Source organism: Dama dama, chromosome 21 (assembly GCF_033118175.1).
Source record: "Dama dama isolate Ldn47 chromosome 21, ASM3311817v1, whole genome shotgun sequence".
Taxonomy (NCBI): Eukaryota; Metazoa; Chordata; class Mammalia; order Artiodactyla; family Cervidae; genus Dama; species Dama dama.
Genome location: NC_083701.1, coordinates 67,132,402 through 67,149,665, shown reverse-complemented (window position 1 = coordinate 67,149,665; position 17,264 = coordinate 67,132,402). Strand labels below are relative to the sequence as shown.

At 40.1% G+C, this 17,264-nt stretch overlaps 2 protein-coding genes across 6 annotated transcripts in view; one reads left to right on the top strand and one right to left on the bottom strand.

Moving 5' to 3' along the window:
• Positions 1–1,205: 1,205 nt before the first annotated feature.
• The window catches only part of NDUFAF6 (NADH:ubiquinone oxidoreductase complex assembly factor 6), a 39,178-nt gene continuing 23,119 nt past the window's right edge, over positions 1,206–17,264 (top strand). For 2 of the 5 annotated variants that reach the window (XM_061123734.1, XM_061123735.1), the window contains exons 1-2: positions 1,206–1,416; positions 10,361–10,460. In XM_061123734.1, the coding sequence (XP_060979717.1) occupies positions 1,220–1,416; positions 10,361–10,460 (297 nt within the window). In that variant the 5' untranslated portion in view covers positions 1,206–1,219. Of the gene's footprint in view, positions 1,442–10,360; positions 10,465–17,264 lie in introns of all 5 variants that reach the window. The other 3 variants (XM_061123738.1, XM_061123736.1, XM_061123737.1) reach the window with 3 other exon arrangements.
• On the bottom strand, positions 7,098–10,091 carry LOC133042875 (DNA endonuclease RBBP8-like). The gene is given in 3 exon segments (XM_061123892.1): positions 7,098–8,205; positions 8,207–8,327; positions 8,330–10,091. Coding segments are annotated over 3 exon segments (2,094 nt in total). The 3' UTR covers positions 7,098–7,994.

Here is a 17,264-nt window from a genome sequence, read left to right as displayed (position 1 = left end):
CAGGGTGAATTGGCTGGAATTCTTAGGTCCAGAAAACCAGAACTCTCCCTTCGTTTAAGGAGAAACATTAAGTTGGAGTCACAAACACTTGGGTTGAGGCTGAAAGGTAAAGCTTTAAGGTAAAACTGAAAGGAGGAGCTTTAGCCAACAGGCAGTAAAATTTGTCAGTTAGAGAAGGATCATGATCAGAAGTACATTTTAGAAAGATCTAGTGTGGCTCCTTGGAAGAAAAGCTATGACATACCTAGATAGCACATTAAAAAGCAGAGACATTACTTTGCCGACAAAGGTCCCTCTAGTCAAAGCTATGGTTTTACATAGTAGTCATGTGTGGACGTGATCATAAAGAAAGCTGAGCGCTAAAGAATTGATGCTTTTGAACTGTGGTGTTGGAGAAGACTCCTGAGAGTCCCTTGGACTGCAAGGAGATCCAACCAGTCCATCCAACAAGAGATCAGTCCTGAATATTCACTGGAAGGAATGATGCTGAAGCTGCAATACTCTGGCCACCTGATGTGAAGAGAGGACTCATTAGAAAAGACCCTGATGCTGGGAAAGAATTAGGGCAGGAGGAGAAGGGGACGACAGAGGATGAGATGGTTGGATGGCATCACCGACTCGATGGACATGAGTCTGAACAAGCTATGGGGAGATGGTGATGGGCAGGGAGGCCTGGCGTGCTACAGTCCACCGGGTTGCAAAGAGTCGGACACGACTGAGCGACTGAACTGAACTGAAGAGTGTGGTGGCAGCAGGAAACTTCTGGTCAAACCTGGAGGCAGGAAGTGTTATTTGGATCCAGATGTAAGCAGCCTGGACCAGGTCTTGGGTTCTGGCAACTAGACCCAACCGTAATATCTGACCGGCCTGAGGTTAAGAGGGCCTAAGGAGGCTCACATGCCATGTGAATAATTGTTTAAAAGTTATAAATCAAGCTAGTAAACTGTCAAATTATTCTCCATTCTCCTATCTCGATAAACACACCTTCAGGAGGGCCTGGAAGGGAAGGGGAGAGCCTGGGCGGAATCCCTGGAACTCAGGCGGGGCTTTTCCTGAGGAGCGCGGCGGCGGACCACAGCGACACCTGGCTTCTCTCCGAGGGGCGGCCGGAGGTCGCCTTCCTGCCCTCGCGCACTGCGCGACTAGACCTGCCGGGGGCGTGGCTGAGCGTAGCCGCGCGCCGAGAGCGCGGGGTCGAAGGGCACGCGGCGTCTGTGTCATGGCGGCCTCCACGTTGGGCTCGGCGTGGGGACCTCTGCGGCTAGGCGTCCCCGGCCTGTGTTGCCGCCGACCACTCCGGGGCCTGTGGGCGCGCGCATGGCGGCTTTCGGAGCCCGTGGCGTCCGGGCGGAGCGTGGCCGCGGCTAGTGGACCTGGCGCCTCGGGTACTGACCGCTACTGCTTGGAGCTGCTGCGGTGAGAGAGCCCGGCCTATCCCGAGGTCAGGGAGCAAGGCCGGAAGGGACCCTCGTGGGCGCGGCGGGCCTCGGGGCCGTCCTGACCCTTGGCGTTACAACGCATGTGCCCTGGGGTCAGCCCCGGGTGTGGGGTGGGAGTGAAGCCACAGGAGCTTTCACATCGGTCCCAAAATTGTGGTAAAATTCCTTCGTTTGTCATATTGCTTGACCTTATCTTTAAAGTTTTTACATGAATAGCTTCTTTAAAATGTGAAAGATGACTAGTAATTAATTTTAAGTAAGCAGTGGCTAACTTTGAGTTCTTCCTGTGTGTCAGTCAGGTATTATGCAAAGTATTAGTTTACAAGTAATCAATCTTCGCTACAAGTATAACGGACAGTTGTACACTCTAAGTTTTATGAATTAAAGCATTTAGAACAGTGTCTGGTACAAAGCAGGGGCACAGTGAGTACAGTATAAACTGTATTATCTTATCTAGCAGATATGGAAACAAAGATTTAGAGAGAATTCAGGGAATTTACCCGAGTTCAGTGGAATCTAAGCCTCATAAAGTCAGAAGCTTAATGACGATTTTGTTCAGGTAACGCGTGAAGGGCCTAGCACAGAGGAGTGAATTGGACAAATCAGGTTACCTGATAGATCTCGGCAGGGGCCTGTCTTGGATTCCAGGTCTGACTTCAGGGATGAATGGTTTAAAATGCACCGTCCCCCCTCCCCGACTCTGCTGCCTTTGATTAATAAAGAGTGGCAGAAAATCTCAAAATATCTGATCTCAAGGGCTTCTGAGAAGTGCTAGAGTAGTTAACCACCCTGGATTTGATTGGGCTAGTAAGTCCAATTTTAAAAAATTCCATTGTAGCAAAATGTAGTATAATGACAGAATTCCCATGCATTTCAGTGTTTTGTTTTTAATTGCTTTTAAAAATAGTGTACCTATCCCGCCTTGTTTACTTGTTGATTACTTTTGGAGAAACAAGGTAGCATTAGTGGAAATCAGGGCATTAAAAACTGTAAAAGCCAAAAAAGTTATATTCATTTTTATATAGTTTAAAATGACCACTTTTTGATAAACAGTTTAGATTATCAAGATGTATGGTTACCATCCATATTCACTTGTTCAGTGCAGTTTTTCTTTGACACCAGTAGTGTCCTCTAACTTTCCTATCCAGGGTTGAATCACTCTTACAGATTTCTTATATATTCTTTTAGTAATAGTCTGTGGATATCACATAACAGCTTTTCTCAAATACATATTTACAAATGGGGAGACACTTAATCTGTCCATGTTGGTAATTAAGTGGAATGGAGGCTGTTGACTAGTGAATTATTGAAAAGCAGGCAGACCTTATCTGAGTTTATTAATGCTAGTTGTGTCACTTGGGAAAGTTAATTACTTTAAGATTCACCTATTTCCTCATTTGTAGATTTCTACTTCCACTTTATAAGGTGGTTGTGAGGGTTAAATTACATGATGTGTATAAAAATTCAGGCACATAATGACACTTGAACAGAGGATTAGAAGTTTAAAACAAAATGAAGCTTGAACAGAAGATGAGAACTTTTAGCTTCTAATTGTCCATTAATCTTTGCAAAATTTTGACTCTGAAATTGTGTGTGCAGGATTGTTTTGGACATGTGTCTTATGCAAAGCTTCCAAATTTCAGAAAAGATACCGTATAACTTCAGGTTAGCCTGCAGGGGTTCTTCTAGGAATCAAGGTTCTTGGGAAAATCTCAAACCCAATTTATTATATGTAGGTTTCTTGGGATCTGGTTTTGAGAAACAGTTCCTTGGGCCTTACGAGTGTGGCAAGTCAGTTCAGTTGTGTCCAACTCTTTTGTGACCCTTTGGACTGTAGCCTGCCAGGCTCCTCTGATGGTGGAATTCTCCAGGCAAGAATACTGGTGTCGGTTGCCATGCCCTCCTCCAGGGGATCTTCCTGACTCAGGGATAGAACCTGCGTCTTTTGTCTTCATTGGTAGCCGTGTTCTTTACCACTAGCGCCACCTGGGAATCCTCTGCTATTGCTACTGCTAAGTCACTTCAGTCATGTCCGACTCTGTGCGACCCTACCCCTGGGATTCTCCAGGCAAGAACACGAGTGAGTTGCCATTTCCTTCTCCAATGCATAAAAGTGAAAAGTAAAAGTGAAGTCGCTGGGGATTAATGCTCTAATAAGAAGATGAGGTGCTACTGGTGATCTGGAAGTGCTCCAGCCTCACTGAGGAACCACTTCTAACTTTGTGCTTCGGCGGCACAGGTCATTGGAATTAGCGTAGCAGTCTTAGCACTAGTTATGCTTATTTCTCACGTGTCTGTCTCTCCCTGCTAGACTGAAGTCTATACCATCTTCAGTGTCTGGCACAGTGCTTGTCACGTCGTAGGCACTGAATGAATGTTTGAACGAATAAATGAAAAGTTATTGACCCTGTTGGTGTATAAAGCTATCACAGTATAGGATTTCTCACTATCGTTACAGTTCTGAGGTAACTGGACCTTGGTTAGCCACTTACAGGATATCCTTGTATACTGGTAATCTGTGTTTATAACAATGATCCTGATCGGTGCAGAAATGGGTCAGTAGTATATTCTGTTTAATGTGAAGAAGTGGGTAATATTGTTTAGAAAAATTTCCAACCAAAATACTTTTTAAAAAGTTATTAACAGGGCAAATTCTTAGCTGTGTAGACTATCTTTATTTCCCAAAGACTGTTACAGTTCTGTTATGTCATTGTTTTATTTTTCATTTTCCTGTAAGTAGCTTGAAAATACTTCACATATTGGTTATTTTTTAGGAGATATAAAACAGGTAGGTTATCGAGCCTCATTTTATAAGTTAGGAAGTAGACATGACTGATATAATTTCTGTCAATGACCAGTTGAATGATGGAAATTAAGATTGTATTTTTGATTCCTATTCAGTTTTTCTCACTGTTCCATATTAACTTTAAGGTGTTTTAAAAACTTTTGACGTGTACAGAATTTTTATAATAAAATTTCAAAATATTTTCATCTTTATATATTAAAAGTGTAAGCTATAAAGCTCTTTTGCCCAAACCCTCCATATTATAGCTGAAACTGCAACTGGTGAGATTTTTTAGTAGAGCTGTCTTGTGATAGCTAGGTTCTGCTGTTCATGACCTCTCTCTTTAGTCTATGTGGAAGTTGGGCAGGGATTGTGAAGTTTAAGTTCTCTGCTAGCCACACATGCTGTGTGGAATAAACTCTGTGGAATGACGTTGGACCCATTTAATATTGAGTATTGCTTTTATAGGAAATACTGTTACAGTAAGGTTCCAGCGTATTACAATGAAAGTAGCTTTGTCAGTAGGCAGTCTAGTAAGTACTTTATACCTACATCGTCCTAGAATGAATATAGTAAGGTCTATATTTTTTTAACTTTACAGTTTAAAGTAATTTCAAATTCACATAAAAATTACAGAAATAGCACACAGAGCCCCAGTACACTCATCATGGCGATTTCCTCCTTGTGGACGTTCTGAACTGCTTGAGAATAAGATGTAGATGACCCGTTACCTCCCTTATTATTTACTGGTGTGTATTTCTTAGTACACAAGGATTCTCCCCCATATTATCATAGTACAGCCATAAAAATCAAGATATTAAAATTGATCGAATATTGCCATCTAATCCAGACTCTGTTCAACTTTTGCTAGTTATTCTGTTACGTCTTTCATGCATTCAGGATTATGTGCTACATTTAGTTGTCAAATGTCTTTAGTCTTCTCTAATCTGGAACAGCTTCTCATCTTTCATGAACTTGATTTTTTTTATAAGAGAATCAGCCAGGTTCTCTCAATTTGGGTTTATACAATTTTTGCAAGAATATTACAGAACTCACACTGTGGTTTTCTCAGTATCCTATCAGGAAGCACAGTATGTTGGTTTATCCTATTACTGTGGGGTGAACTTTCTGTTCCTTGGTTGAGAGGGTGTCTTTCAAGGTTTCTGTCTTTTAAATTTAATTAATAAAAAGTTAGTAAATAATATTTATTTGGTGAGGAGATACTTTAATACTATGTAAATATCCTTTTCCTGTCAAACTTTCACTTGTTTAACATTTTCAGACACTGATACTTGCCTGAATCAGTGGTTACCTTGATATTCAGTTCAGTTCAGTCACTCAGTCGTGTCCGACTCTTTGCGACCCCATGAATCGCAGCACGCCAGGCCTCCCTGTCTATCACAAACTCCCAGAGTTTACTCAAACTCATGTCCATCGAGTCAGTGATGCCATTCGGCCATCTCATCCTCTGTCGTCCCCTTCTCCTCCTGCCCTCAATCCCTCCCAGCATCAGGGTCTTTTCCAATGAGTCAGCTCTTCGCATGAGGTGGCGAAAGTATTGGAGTTTCAGCTTCAGAATCAGTCCTTCCAGTGAACACCCAGGACTGATCTCCTTTAGGATGGACTGGTTGGATCTCCTCGCAGTCCAAGGGACTCTCAAGAGTCTTCTCCAACAACACAGTTCAAAAGCATCACTTCTTCGGCGCTCAGCTTTCTTTATAGTCCAACTCTCACATCCATACATGACCACTGGAAGAACCATAGCCTTGACTAGACAGACCTTTGTTGGCAAAGTAATGTCTCTGCTTTTTAATATGCTGTCTAGGTTGGTCATAACTTGCCTTCCAAGGAGTAAGCATCTTTTAATTTAATGGCTGCACTCACCATCTGCAGTGATTTTGGAGCCCAGAAAAATAAAGTCTGACACTGTTTCCACTGTTTCCCCATCTATTTCTCATAAAATGATGGAACCAGATTCCGTGATCTTAGTTTTCTGAATGTTGAGCTTTAAGCCAACTTTTTCAGTCTCCTCTTTCACTTTCATCAAGAGACTCTTTAGTAGTTCTTCGCTTTCTGCCATAAGAGTGGTGTCATCTGCATACCTGAGGTTATTGATATTTCTCCCAGCAATCTTGATCCCAGCTTGTGCATCTTCCAGCCCAGCGTTTCTCATGATGTACTCTGTATATAAGTTAAATAAGCAGGGTGACAGTATACAGTCTTGACGTACTCCTTTTCCTATTTGGAACCAGTCTGTTGTTCCATGTCCAGTTCTAACTGTTGCTTCCTGAGCTGCATATAGGTTTCTCAAGAAGCAGGTCAGGTGGTCTGGTATGCCCATCTCTTTCAGAATTTTCCACAGTTTATTGTGATCCACACAGTCAAAGTTTTGGCACAGTCAATAAAGCAGAAATATATGTTTTCCTGGAACTCTCTTGCTTTTTCCATGACCCAGCGGATGTTGGCAATTTGATCTCTGGTTCCTCTGCCTTTTCTTTTTTTTTTTTTTTCCTCCTTCAAAACTTTTATCTTCTCTGAATACATTCATATCACATCTACAGCGAACCGTTTGTTTTTTTTTTTTTTTTTTTTCAGTTGGAGGCCAATCACTTCACAACATTTCAGTGGGTTTTGTCATACATTGATATGAATCAGCCATGGATTTACACGTATTCCCCATCCCGATCCCCGCTCCCACCTCCCTCTCCACTCGATTCCTCTGGGTCTTCCCAGTGCACCAGGCCGGAGCACTTATCTCATGCATCCCACCTGGGCTGGTGATCTGTTTCACCATAGATAGTATACATGCTGTTCTTTTGAAATATCCCACCCTCACATTCTCCCACAGAGTTCAAAAGTCTGTTCTGTATTTCTGTGTCTCTTTTTCTGTTTTGCATATAGGGTTATCGTTACCATCTTTCTAAACCTCTGCCTTTTCTAAAACCATCTTGAACATCTGTAAGTTCATGGTTCACATATTGCTGAAGCCTGGCTTAGAGAATTTTGAGCATTACTTTACTATTAAGAGCTATCAAATGGTGATTTTAAAAAATCCAGTCATGTCTTCTAGATCAGTTGACAGGTACTGGTTGTCAAGTTTTTCCTTCTCTGTGTTTGTTTACTCATTCACATATGTTGGTCTGGGCTCATGGGGTCCTGTTGCAATCTTTACTCTCATTGTTTTTTTGATGCTCAAATTGTGCCCCACTTGGCCAAGGAGAACTTGATCAAGCCCGTTTCTTTGGCCTCTGACAGGTCCCTCCATTTTCTGAATGTTTGCTTACTTTCTATTGAGAAGATGTTTCAGGCTTATCTTGTATTCTCTGTGCACCAGTCCTGGAGTCAGTCATTGCTTCAGGGAGCCTGAGTTTCTTTCAGTGGAGAGATCGAGGTCCAGGTGTCAGTTATGGGGTGGAAGGGCAAACGTCATTGTTTGTAGGCTTTCTTTTTTTTTTTTTTTAGCTATTGTATTTTCAAAATTGTAATTAGGTATTACCAAATAAAGTAATATACAACTCTTAATTTATAGTGCAAAATAAAAGCGCCTCGTTATTTACAAGGTGCAAAAACAAGAAAATACAACATAAACTTATCCACATTTTTAAATAGTTGTCTGTGTGATGAGTAAATGCCATTTAAAAACACTTTCAATAGAAAAATGATTTATAAACCAGTTTACAGAAGATCAAAAAAAATCAACGTTTAACACCAACTTTAACTATAAATAACTAAAAAGAAAATTGTCCTCTCTTCTGTTTTTGCTTCAACATTTATGTCTTCTGCTCTTTGCCTTTTGGAGAAAACATTGCATTGTAAGGCTGCCGTCTTTTTGGACGAGGACAAGGATCAAGGTCTTCTTTAATGTAACCTCTTTCCATACAAGTCTGAGTAGAAGGAAAACCAACTTCCCAGAAATTCTCTGGTGTGTTGGGTGGAATGTAGCGAAATCGGTGTCTTGAGCAGGAAGCCAACTTCTTTTCTTTCTTCTGCTGGAAAATCTGCATAATAAATTTCACATTCCTTACATGTGTGTCCAAGTAATTTTCTTCTCTCTTCTTTCTTCCGAACAACCTCAATATGAGGAAAATTTTGTAATTCAGTCTATCATCACCTTTAAAATATGGCTCCACAAATGCTTTCTGTTTGACTTTATCTTGTTTATCACCAGGAGTGTTTGTTTTTTTTGTAGTAGTTGACAATTCCTTCTCTTCATTTGCTACCTGGGGGAAGCTCTCTGCCAAACAGGACTTATATTCTTCATGTGTCGTCCGATCAAACATGTCTTCCAAGCTATCATTCATCTTTCTTTCTCCATTTGGACTCTCTTCTCCCTTCTGCTCTTGCTTCTTCAGTTTTAACAGCATGGTTTCACTAACCAACATACAGTCCATGTCCACTGTCTCTCCTGCTAATCTTGACTGACTGCCATCCTTTGTATCATCTACAGTAACATCTGTTTTATACTGAGAAAGGTCTGCTCCTGGATCTATACTCCACTGGATATTTTCAAAGGATACATCTTGGTTGTTTTCTAGAGGTTTTGTTGTAGCAATTCTACATGGATTTAACTGAAGAACTGATGCAACTTCACATGCTCCATGGATGGATCTGGTTTTTATCTTTATAGGCTCATGAGAACCAGCACCCTTTGTGTCATTAAAAAGATTCTCTGTCTCCAAACTTTCACATGGACGAAGAGGGATTTTAAATACTGGGTTTTCTTCCTTTATTTGTAACAGTGTTTTATTATCTGGAGATTTACTCAAGGACTGGAAAAGGGACTCCTGTAAACAGGGCTCTTCTGGGGAGTCTTTGGTTAGCTCACAGCTCCTGCTCAAGGCCTTGCAGCTTGAGGAAGAGTCCCTTGGAACGGGCTTCAGAGCCTCATAGAGAGTCACTTGCCTAAATCTGATTTTAGAGTTCTCACTTCCTTGGCTCTTCTCTTGACGTTGGATAGCTGAAAATCGATCAGACAGATCCAGAGGTTTATCCATCACATAGTCTCCATTCATGGAAGAATGACTATCCAGTGGAAAAGGAAGAGCATTTTCTTTATCAAAGGAGGCTTGGGGACAGATTACTTCATCTTCACTTTCTTCCTCAATTTTCTTCCTTTTGGTTCTGCCTCCCAGTGACTTCAGGGGTACCACATGTTTATCTTTATCAGTATCTTTAATGTGATCAATACTATCTTGCTCAGTTAGGGGTTCACTTGTATTTTTATTTATAAGCATCTGCTTATTAGAAGATGACTGATTAGGGATCTTGTTTACTTCAGTCCCAAGAAGATGATGTGTGATAAGGGCGTTGTCTTCAGATTTTGACCTAGGTTTCTCTAGTCCAGAAGCACAAGTGTTGCTGAGGGGCACTGTTTTCAGATGGGTTTTTTTCCCAGTCTCTAAAAGAGAAGGGGACAAACTTGTATTCAAACCTAAACTACTTTTCATGTTAGAGGTAGCTCCAAATACAGGAGATGATACCCAATTAGTCAATTCTTTTTGAAGAGGAGTCTTTGAATCTGAAAACCTTAAATTATCTTCACTATTTCTTCTACATTCCTCAAAACCTTGTTTTTTGTGATCCCCTCCCAGACAGCGGTAGAGTTCATCACCAACAGGGCTCCGAGGGCCTTGAGATTCAGATTCTTCTTGAACACAAAGTCCAAGTGTTTCAGCAACTACTGTAGCTTTCTCAACAGGCGCTGTAGGCAGCCACGAGTCGTGTGTGTGCACACACATGGGCAAACCCTCCCCCACGGCGCCCGCGGTGTTCTCTGTCTTTATGTCTTCCTTATATGTAAATATGTCTGTGTATTCATACCAGGACTTACTGGAACTGTTTTCTGGATTTCTATATCTGTAGCTCATTTGAACTCTTATTACTAAAACCAAAGTGATTCTGAAATAGTTAAAATTATATATATGTCAAAATAAATTAATAGAGATTGATTATTGTAATTGCTCTGGAATTGGAGGCAGATACATTTTTTTTTTGTAATTGCAGAGAAACAGATATAAAATATAGGAAACTTAAGGCCCCTTTTGAATTGAAGCCTTGTTTCCTGTTCATTTTGGTCAGTATTTTTTGTGTGCAACTCAGTGAAAAGTAATTACCTTTTTCTGCTTATTTGTTACAGGAAACGAGATTATGAAGGCTATTTATGTTCGCTGTTACTCCCTGCCGAATCCAGAAGCTCTGCTTTTGCACTGAGAGCCTTCAATGTGGAACTGGCTCAGGCTGGTATTAAAATACCTTATAAATTATTTGCAAAAATTGTGATATAACACCTTTAATGCTGAATGATAAAGAACCATAGTTGTAACTTATATGTTAGACATGCTTAAGGTCTCTGCCGGGGATTTCTTTCTCCTGCTTAACAATTCAATTCCAAAAATAAAGGTAGCTAATGAACTTAATGTTTCTGGAAAGACCAGTCTGGAATTTCCTTTTCTAAGGATATTTTAAACTATGCAATTAACATTGTCGATTAATTGAATAGATTAATCGGAGTATTACTGCTTATTCTCTACAATATTTGCATAATTTTCATGTATATAGCAGTTCTTCAGAGCACTTTTTGAAATGAGTTTTAACTTTAAAGTTTTTAACTTTAAAGGAAATTGAAGTAATTATAGCAAACCCAAATCTTACATCATACTAACTCTTGTCTAAAGAATAACGAAGGAAGTAGAGTGTCTTCCTTTTGTTATAATGGGAAGAATGTGTGCTGAGGTATAAGATAAATTGAAATGGAGAGGGTCATTGAGGGAGTTGAGATAGAATGGCCTTAATTTTCTCAGTAAATTAAATGGAGAGATCAGTTATTGAGAGTGAGGGAGCGTGGGAGTGTTGGGGTTCTTGAAGAGTGTGGCAAGTTTTGAAGCAGCTTCTCTGGTGAATGTGAAAGGAGGTGAGCTAGGAACGAATAAAAGGATGTGAGTGTAGCACTGAGGCATGACGAAGCTTAGACTTGATGAATCTGCAGAGTAATTGAGTCCGGCTGTTTGTCCTCGGTGTATTTCTAGAAGTCATGGTTCTGTATTTTTTCACTTTATCCTTTTTCAGGTGTAAACTACACTTCACCATCTTAAGTCAGTCACCACAGTTTAAAAATAAATAATCTCCATTGCGGTCTTCCATTGTAACTTTAAAATAATAAAAAATTCCTTTTTTAATAGATAAATCCTCCATATTTTCCCTAATTCTCTGTCATCTTATAAGAGTGTCTTGCTGCCTTTTTTAAAAAATTTCATTGAATTCAATTATGCTGGCATTTTCGCTCCTGCCTGCCACTCCAGGCAGCGTGGCCCTGGTTGCCCCTTGACCCCGTGGCCCCTTCACAAGACTTCTGTCTCCCAGCAGCTGTCTGTTTTACTGTTTGTTTTTGCACACACATCTTGTTCATTCATTCTTCATTCAATAGGTATTGTCCAAAATATGCTAGGCACTATTTTAAGTACTGGGTTATATAGCACTGAGTAAAACATGCAAAGTCCTTGCACTCAAGGAGCAAATAAATTCTGTATAGAAGAGTTAAGGAGGTTAGGGAAGGTTTGGTGTACCAGGGGTTTCTGTAAGAAAATACCTCACTGAGAATGTGGCATTTGAGCAAAGATTTGAAGGCAGCAAAGAAGTGAAAAATACGTGGCTACATAGTATTTCAGACAAAAGGAGCAGCAAATACAAAGGTCCTGAGATGTGTGCCTGACATAATCAAAGAAAAGAAGGCCAGTGTGACACAGCAGAGAGGGAGGGATGGTGTGGGAGATTAGGTTAGAGGCATCTGGGCCAGAAAGGTAAGGTCTTGGAGACCACTGCAATCACTTTGGCATTTACTCTGAGTGAGATGGAAAACCGTTGGAGGATTCTGAGCAAAGAGACCATCTCTTGGTCATGTTTAAAAGGATTACCCTTTAAATTTTTTTTTTAGTAAAATACAGTTGGTTTATAATATTATATTAGTTTCAAGTGTTCAACATAGTGATTTGATATTTTTATAGGTCATATTCCATTTAACATTATTATAGAGTATTGGTTATCTTCCCTGTGCTGTATAGTATATCCTTGTATCTTACTTATTTTATACATCCTAGTTTGTAGTTCTTACTCCCCTATTGCTATCTTGCCCCTCCCCTCATCCCTCTCCCCACTAGTAGCCAGTACTTTGTTCTCTGTATATAGAGTCTGATTCTCTTCTTTTCTTGCTGTTATGTTTATTCATTTGTGTTAACTTTTAGATTCTACATGTAAGTGATAACATACAGTATTTGCCTTTCTCTAATTATTTCACTAAGCATCATATCCTATGGGCCTTTCTTGTTGCAAATGGCAAAATTTTATTCTTTTTTTATGGCTGAGTAATACTTCATCGTGTGTGTGCGTGTGTGTGTGTGTGTGTGTGTGTGTGTGTGTATGTAAACCGTATCTTCTCTGTCCATTTATCTGTTGATCGTCACTTAGGTTGCTTCCACATCTTGACTATTGTAAATGATGCTGCTATGAACACGGGGGTGCATATATCTTTTCAAATGAGTGGTTTTGATTTATTTGGATTTATTATATTGGTGCAAAAGTAATTGCAGTTTTGCATTGTTGAACTTTGTTCTTTGATACTGGAATACATTCTTAAGTGTGGTTATGTTATACATCATTTTAATGCACATTTATCACTTTTTTTTGCTAATTATTACTTGCTATTTATTTTATATTTATTTCAGACTAGGGAAATGATGTTAGACAAAAAGCAAATTCGAGCAGTTTCCTTATTCAAGTTCAAAGTGGGTTGTAAAGCAGCAGAGACAATTCTCAGCATCAGCAATGCATTTGCCCCGAACTGATAACATACAGTGTAGTGGTGGTTCAAGAACCTTGCAGAGGAGACAGGAACCTTGCAGATGAGGAGCACGGTGTCAACTTCTTCAGCCAACAGAAGTTGACGGCTGCCAACTGAGAGGATCACCAAAGCTGATCCTCTTAAAACTATAGGAGAAATTGCTGAAGAATTCAACATCAACTGTTCTGTGGTTGTTTGGCATTTGAAGCAAATTGGAAAGGTGAAAAAGTTTAATAAGTGGGTGCCACATGAGCTGACTTCAAATCCAAAAATTGTCTTTTTGAAGTTTCCTCTTATTCTGTACAACAGACCATTTCTCGATTTGATTGTGACCTGAGATAAAAAGTGGATTTTGTATGACAGCTGGTGACACCCGGCTCAGTGGTCGCACCATCAGTGCACTGCGACTGTCTTGTCTCCACATTCTTGCCAGTATTTCTTAATTTGTGGTCTTTTTGATGATAACTATTCTGACAGATGTGAGGTGATATCTACCTGGTGCTTAGGGATGGTTCAGCACCTTTTCATGGACCTCTTGGCTGTCTGTATCTCTTCTTTGGTAAAGTGTCTATTTAGGTCTTTTGTTTGTTCTTTGATATCGAGTTGTATGAACTGCTTTTGAATTTTGGATATTAACCCCTCAAAGGATTATTATTTGCAAATATTTTCTCCCATTCAGTAGGTAGTGCAAATGTAATTATTGATAGGTGTGTACTTACTGGACTTACTTCCATTGTATTACTTGTTTGCCAGTTGTTTTTGCAGTTTTTCTCTTTTCATTTCTTCTTCATTTATTTCTTCCATTGTGGTCGTATGATCTTCTTTTGTACTGTGCTTGGGTTGCTTTCTTACTGGTTTTTGTGTATCTATTGTAGGTTTTTGTGTATCTGTTGTAGGTTTTTGATTTGTGGTTACCATGGGGTTGTGTATGTTGACCAGTGATTGTATCTACTTGACTTAAACTGATAGTCTTTTAAGTTCAAACATATTCTAAAAGATCTACATTTTTTACCTCCATCCCTCATATATTTATGTTTTTATTGTCACACTTTTCATCTTCATGGCTGTCTCTTTACTGTTTATTGTAGTTATGGTTGCTTTTACAAATTTTTTTTTAATCTTCGTATTAGCTCATTTAAAATGATTGATCCACAGCCTTTACTGTAAGATTTGTCTTTACTAGTGGGATTTTTTTTTTCCCTTTCTGAATTCTTGCTTCTTACAATCTTATTTTCCACTTGAAAAAGACCCTTTAATACTTCTTGTAAGGTTGCTTTAGTACTGGTAAACTTAGTTTTTGCTTGTCTGAGAAGTTCTTTATCTCCTTCAGTTTTGAAAGATAACATTTCTGGGTAGAGTATCCTAGGTTGTAGGTTTTTTCCTTTCAGCTGTTTAAATATATCATGCCACTCCCTTCTGGCTTTCATAGTTTCTGCAGAAAATATCAGCTGATAGATAGCCTTACAGGAATTCCCTTGTGCTTGACTCTGTTTTTCTCTTGCTGCCTGTAATTTCTCTTTAACTTTTGCCATTTTAATTATGATGTGTTTTGGTGTGGGTCTCATTGGGTTCATCTTGTTTGGGACTCTTTGTGCTTCCTGTAGAAATCTGTTTCCTTCTTCAACTTCAAGAAGTTTTCATCCATAATTTTATCAAATACATTTTCTACTGTTTTCTCACCCTCTTCTCCCGGGATCCTTATAAGCTGAATTCTAATACACTTGATGTTGTCTCAGAGGTCCCTTAAATTATGCTCATTTTTAAAAATTAGTTTTTCTTTTTGCTATTCTGATGGGTAATTTCCATTTTTTCCCCCCAGGTCACTTATGTGTTCTTATCTATCAGCTAGTCTGCTATTCATGCCTTCTAGTGCACTTTTCATTAATGGTATTCTTCAGCTATGACTGGTTCTTTTTAATAGTTTCTGGTTCCTTATTTAAATTCTTAGTGTGTTCATGGACTCTTTGCAAACTTAGTTAGCATTCTTTTTACTGTTACTATGAAACTGTATGGGGTAAATTATTTATCTCTGTATCACCAGGGTTTTTTCTCAGTTTTTTCCCCTTATTCTTTCACTTGAAACATATTCCTTTGTCTTTTAATTTTGTATAACTTTGTCTGTATGAAATTAGGTGAAATGGTTACCTGTCCCAATCTTGAAGGGGTATCCTTTTGTGGGGCTGTCCCTACGCAGTCTGTGTGTGCCCAATTATTTTGGTGGGAGAGCTGGATCTGAAGTGAGCGTAGGTCACATCTTCTCTTGGGGTGTGCTGGCAGCTACCACCGTGGTGGGAGGTAGGGCTAAAGATGAAGGGGCTTAGCCAAGCCAGGTGTGAGCTGGGGCTTTTCCTGGGCTTCTCCTTTGGCGGTCATCCCCTTGTCTGGGTGTGATCAGAGCTCCGTGTCCTAGACACAAGCTCTAAGGATTGGTCTGAGCTGGCTCCCCTCCCTCTAAGTGTGTTTACTGCTCTCCTAGTGGAGAGCCGGAGGGCCTGGAACAGGCAGCTGGGTGGGCTGGGGTGCATGCTGGAACAGTCCTGGAAGCCAAACAGAAGCCAGGCAGTTTTCAGCCTGCAGCATGGCGTGCGTGCTGGCTCAGGTCCAGGCTGGCTTCCTTTTCTCTCAGTGATAGCCTTTGCCTTAGTGGAGGGCAGTGCTGAATAAGGGGCTGGAGCAGGCAGCTGGTCAGAGCTCAGGCACTTTTCTGCCTGCAGCCTTGATGCAAATCCTGGGAGTAAATAAGCTTGTGCAGAGTCTTGGTTTCTTACAGCCCTCCAGTAAGTCCCACTGGTTTTCACACCAACTAAGAGTAATTGTCTTCCCAGGGTGGATCCCTGAACCTGTGTATGATATTCCTCTCGTCTTCTGTGTCCCCTGCTAAGGACGCAGGTCCCAGCCTCCTCGATTTTCCTCCCTCCCTGCCCAACTCCATGTGCATTTTTCTTTATAGCCTTGGTTGCAGAAGAGCCTGTTTTGTTTTTTTTTTTTAACCAGTTTCCAGGTTGTTTTCAGTGATGTAGATGTATATTTGATGTGTTCATTGGGGGAGAAGTGAGCTCAGTGTCCTCCTGAAATGATTAGTCTTTTTTTTTTTTTTCCCCCAGAGACTGTAAAACATGTATTAAATTTCACATCCATGGTTGGGAAGCCATCCTCACAGAGGAAAGAATTCCAACCCTGTAACAATGGCAGTCTAATTCAACCATCCACTGAAGTCAGCGGAGGCTGGCGGCCGCCTCTGGACTGAGATTTTCTCCTCTTTGCTGGTGGGGGCCGGCTGGAACTGCAGGAGGACACTGATTAGTCTTTTAAAAAAGTTTTTTAACTTATTTTTTCTTTTCCATTATGTTTTTCATAGGGTGTTGAGTATGGTTCCCTGTGCTGTACTAGAGGACCTTGTTGTCTGTCCATCCTATGTATGATAGTTTGCATCTGCTAGTCCCAAATTCCCAATCCATCCTTCCCCCTTGGCAACCACAGGTCTCTTCTCTATGTGCGTCTGTTTCAGTTTTGTAGATAAGTTTATTTGTGTCGTATTTTAGATTCCACAAATAAGTGGTATCACATGGTATTTTCTTTGTTTTTCTGACTTACTTCACTTAATCTGATAATCTCTAGGTTTATCCATGTTGCTGCATATGTCATTATTTCGTTCTTTTTTATGGCTGAGTAACATTCCATTGTATATATGTGCCCACATCTTTAAAGGATTACTCTTGATGCTGTATTTAGAATAGATCATATGCCATGGGATCTGAACACTGAAAGAGACCCACCCAGCACTAAGACCATTAAAAAATTTTTTTTTATTTGGAAATACTTTCACGTGCACAAGAGTAAGAATAGTACAAGGAATACCAATGCGCCCTTTTGTTAATATTGGGCCCCTTTTGATTTATCAAGTTGTCCCCTTCTCTCTCTTCCTTCGTCTCTCCCTCTCTTTTTCTCTCTCTCTGTATATGCACACACATTCGTGCATATACATATATATGCACATATATGTACATATATATGCACACACATTCGTGCACTGTTTTTCTTTTTATGAATCATTTTACTGTAACTTACTAAACCATGGCCCTTTACTCATAAACTTGAGCTGTATTTCATTAGCACAAGAATATTCTCTTTCATAACAGTTACCAGTTTGAGTAAATTTGAGACAGATACACTAGTTTTATTTAATCTACCTTCTGGTTTCCAGTTC